At 38.4% G+C, this 5,000-nt stretch overlaps 1 protein-coding gene across 1 annotated transcript in view; it reads right to left on the minus strand.

Annotated features, from left to right (window-relative positions):
• Window positions 1-2,891: 2,891 nt before the first annotated feature.
• LOC137995088 (uncharacterized) overlaps window positions 2,892-5,000 on the minus strand; it is a 27,792-nt gene continuing 25,683 nt past the window's right edge. Inside the window, exons 7-8 of the mRNA XM_068840674.1 lie at window positions 4,366-4,528; window positions 2,892-3,607 (exon numbers count right to left, since the gene is read on the minus strand). Coding sequence (XP_068696775.1) covers window positions 3,411-3,607; window positions 4,366-4,528 — 360 coding nt within the window. The 3' untranslated portion in view covers window positions 2,892-3,410. The remainder of the gene's footprint in view (window positions 3,608-4,365; window positions 4,529-5,000) is intronic.

The raw sequence follows: 5,000 nt of genomic DNA on the forward strand, positions 1-5,000 counted from the left end.
TATTATGGTTTAAAAAAGAGTACCTTGAGTAGCTTGATAGTTAAAGCTAGTACAGTCAATCTATGATGTTCACGTGAGGAGACCCAGTACTGAACTCGGGAGGCCAACCTACAGCCATCGTGCCTCACTTCAAGGCGTGCCTTAACTTGTCTACCTTCAAGAATAAACTTAAGAATTTCAAAGACTTTTCAATGACACTATCTTTCTCGAATGGTTCTCTGATAGTGTCAAATAGGAATGATGAAATTAAATACTTTATTAAGGACGTTCGCGCCCAAAATGTTCCCAGGTACAGATTTTTTTAAAACTTGCCACGCAGAAAGGTAATGATCTACTTTTGCTAAAAAGGCCAAAAAGAAAGGGGGGGGGGGGGTCACCGTGCTTGTTTTCGAGATCACGAGGTGCACTTTTATAAGCTTGCGTTATTTTAAGACGATCTTAGCTTACAACTGTCAGCAATAAAAAAGCTACATTAGTGAAATTTAGATCAGGTAAACGTACTCAATTCAAGAAGACTAATGTAACTAAAATAAACTTTTGCAGCTGATGTCTTTTTCTGTAGTGAAATAGACCTTAAAGACGATACATATTAGTCTAAGAAAGAAAACTTCGGTCGCACATGAGCATAAAAGGCGAAATATTTGTAACTTCTCACGCACAGATTTTTTTTTTAAGTTTTTTGTTAAAATGGACAAAATCAGGAAAGGAAGTGATCTACGGAAAGAAAAATAGGGGTCACTGAGCATTCAAGAGGGTAAAATCGCTGCGAAGTTCTCAAAGCGATTGTCTATTCGCACTGTCACGTCATTGCGTGACATTTCCGAGAAGATCTGGGTCCACAGCTAACCCATGATGCCACACGCTTTCACGTTCCATTCTTGTGGAAAATGTTTGCGCCTTTAGCATCGTGTTTACCTTCGTGGTCTGCGATGCATGACGTGTGCGTGACATGGGCGAAAAAATGCGCAGTAGCAATGGGCGCGAACGTCCTTAATCAATAATCCTCTGGCCCCAACCGGCGACTTTTACCTTTTCTCCTTTTAGTGAATAGTTTATTTTCGAAACCTATTTCCAGTTAAGACACAAACAGCAGTGATAAACATATTGAACTTTGTTCATTTTGATTATAACTTGACGTTTCGTATGTGCTCTACATAAATTTTCAAAAGTAACCGTTGAAATTTAAAACAGCTATTTATTTATATATAACAAAGCGGATGAGGGGACTGGAACCTAGATTAAGCAAATACTTAACAGTAAAATATATAATAATAATAAAAACAGAAAAGATTAATAAAGCATCAGCTTTTCACTTCCGACGTTGACGTTGAAAGCCGGCACAAGTTCTTGAATAAAGAAGGTCTCTTTTATTTTACAATGATAGTCTGTTTTGCCCTTCGCTAAAATATGATCCCACTTGATGTTATTATTATATATTCTACTGTTAAGTATTTGCTTAATCTAGGTTCCAGTCCCCTCATCCGCTTTGTTATATATAAATAGCTGTTTTAAATTTCAACGGTTACTTTTGAAAATGTATGTAGAGCACATACGAAACGTCAAGTCATAATCAAAATGAACAAGTTCAATATGTCTATCACTGCTGTTTGTGTCTTATTTTTGATCAAACTACGATAGCCCTAGAACAAAAGTATTTACGATACTATTTCCAGTGATTTTGTTGTTGTATTACTTGTCAATATGTATTTTTGTTCATTAATTGATCAATTATTGGTAAACTAAGTATTTTTAAACACAGTTTAAAAACTGTAACTTAAAATAACAGACTCTCATCTTGCCTGCATCATTGTGATAACGTCATTGGTTAAAAGAGGAAAAATAAACGCGCTGCACGTGTGCACGCATTTCAGCACAACATTTTTGTGGTAATGTGCATAACAATACTTGCAATCACCGTTATACTTCACCCACATTGTACGACACGAACGAGATGGAATAAAGATGGTTCAGTTACCGATTCGTCGTGGATCTCAAAGGGAACCTCCACTCTAATTTTAAACCGAACAAAATCATGTTTGCAATCAAATTTGATCGACAATTCTCTTAAAAAATTGTTTGTATCGCAAAAAGTGAATTTTAGAATCTCTCATTTTCAAATTTCCTTGGTGCCGCCATCTTAAATAATTGTGACGTGCTGTGGTTGCCATATCTTGAAACGATAGGGCAACCACGACACTTTACAATTATTCAAGATAGTGGTGCCCTGGAAAATTGAAAACCAAAACAAACGTTTTTTAAATTTATTTATTTCAGATACAAACTCTTTCATTGGAAAAATTGGGAACAACGTTTATTGTAAACGTTATGTTCTGTGGTTTCAAGTTATTGTCTTGTTTTAGTGGAGGTTACCTTTAAACGTATATGACAGTGACGTCGACGAAACGTCACCTCAAATAGAGCGGTTCTTCCGCGATTATTCCATTTCGTTCACGTCGTAAAGTGTGAACGAATTTTCCTTAAAAGATAAATTGGAAGTAGTGGTTTCGGAGAAAAATAGAAAATCAAAGTTTCACATTTGTAACCTTACGTTGTCGTCAAAACCTCCAATTAGGGAGCTTACGAAACGAGGACGGCGACGGCAACGAGGACTTCATTTTAAAATACGAGTTCGCGTTATTCATATCACTACGAAACTATTTCATGTCGTTTCGCGTTAAAAATGTGTAGTAACTGTCAAGGAATTAAACTGGTATGAGTGGGTTGGAAGCGAAGAGAGAGAACTGAAAATTCATTGTCATGTGCTAACGTCCTCCACAGAACCTTGAATTTGGTCATTTCACGTCGTCATTTAGGAGATGACGGCAGAGAAATGTACCAAAATGTAAAACGCACTTGCAGAGCGTGCAGAGCCATTGTTTTTTCTTTCTAAACCTATTGTTTTGTAGCGTCGTCATTGCCGTCGGCGTCGTCGTTTCGTAAGCTCACTAAAATTGTTGCGATTTCACGCCGTTGTTGAGGAGAGTAGCAAAAGTAGGTGTTCAATTAAGTTGCCACGCGCTGCACGAATATTTGTGGCATTGTCGCTACCGTAGCCGTCGTCGTTCTCGGAAACAAAAGAAGACGTTAGCATAATAATAGCTTTCAATTCCCGGAGGATTGGATCGGGACACCAACATGGCCGCCATTTCATTGTTTGGGAACACCAACATGGCGGCCGTGACGTCATGTGAAGTCCAAGAATTACTGGCAGGATAGAAATTGATTTAGTTCTAATTATTTTATCGCTCTGTTTTGCTTATAATTCTACTTTTTGTCCACCGTTTTCTACTGAATCTCGTTCTTGTTAAAGAGAAATATGTTAGATAACTGAACTGTACCATAACTGTGTTTTCTTTGTTAAATAAAGATTGTTATATCGTATTGCGTAGGAAATGTATTAAGTCTCGCTTTTACAGGGGAATCTCTTCGCAATCGTGAACGTCAGGACTCCAAGTTTTTCCGGACCGAGTGACCACGATCTTGTCCTTTGTCCTTGCTGTATTTTTCGCTGCATTCGAGAAGCACCGATTCCTTAGGATGGCTATTTTGGCTCTATATAGCTCCAGGGACCTTCCACTGACAGCAAATGACAAGAAGATGAACAGACCTGTGAAACATGCATAAATAAAACCACTAAAAACGGTGGGCGAATGAAATTCCAAGAACTCTTGAATGTATACGTCTTGGAAACCTTATAGCCTCTTAGATTTAACTGTACACATTCTGCATGCCCACATTAAGTGAAGTTTAAGGTCAGTTGAGTCGTCTATCTACCACAAAGCAGGATGGCCAACCCTGAACCTCAGATAAGGCATTTCACCTGAGCCCACAGCTTAAAACTTTGGGGTGGTATATAGTGACCTCAATATTTTACTGAAGCTGCGATTGGTATGGCAAGCGAAAGTATTTATAGATCAAAATCTTGGAAGGAGACCCAATCTGTGCTACGCTTCACGGTATAAGCACTGGTTAATGATAATGACGATGATAATGATGATGATGATGTCTGATGACACCTCTGGAAGCGTGAGCAGAACGGCTCGTCTTAAAATAAAGCAAAAATCGAAAACATACAAAATGAGTACCTTTAAGCATGCACACTGGTGACCATATCATACAAAGAAAAGGTGCTGGATTGACGATATACTTAGGGAGGCCCAAAATGTAACACGAAGTAGCAAATAGAAAGTTTCAGAGATAGCTCATTATGCAATGCACTTTCAATATTCAGCACTAGTTTTTTGGCTGTTCCATTAGAAAGCGAGCGGCTTTTGCTAATGAGGGAAAAAATGTAAACAAACATGTCAGGATAAGCAAAAAAGGTACAAACAATGAAGGAAATGAAACGAAGAAAGATCACAATACCTTGAAGGCTGTTCAGAACAACATACGGGTACCACAGAAATGACAAGGCCTTAACGTTTGCAGCGATTCCAAGAATCCATGTCACTCCCATGACTGACGCCATTTTGACGCAAATCAAGGCTACTTCGGTGCTATGCCTCTGATTGGTTACTTTCGGTGTTCTCTGGAAATAAGACGAGTTGGCAATGACATTGACAAGGTTGGAATTTTAGTCAGTTTGCTGTTGGTTACCAAGCAAGAAAGGATTTTAACTGTTATATTACGCAAATTCCTTGTGCATGCATGCAAATTTTGACTTTTTTGAATGGAATTTGTGAATGTTTCAGTAATCCTCTTCGGTTTCTTAATATTATTATAGCTATCCCTTATCCTTTTGCAGTCAAAAACAACGGCTTCCGGTTAGTATAGCATGCAGTTCATTTATTATTCACTGATGAGCTGCATTCCGAAAATCAGTTGGCCTTTCAACAGTCAGACAGTTAATTTATTGGTGATTATTGGCATGTGGCTAACGATTTCGGTCGTATAGTTATCAACGAGGCACTTAGCTGTCCGTCTGTCGGTTACAGCCTTGTAGCATAAGACCCGTTGATGTGTGGTTAGGCAGCGATCATCACTCAGTAGTCGAGGCCACT

The sequence above is a fragment of the Montipora foliosa genome, chromosome 3 (genome assembly GCF_036669935.1).
Source record: "Montipora foliosa isolate CH-2021 chromosome 3, ASM3666993v2, whole genome shotgun sequence".
Taxonomy (NCBI): domain Eukaryota; kingdom Metazoa; phylum Cnidaria; class Anthozoa; order Scleractinia; family Acroporidae; genus Montipora; species Montipora foliosa.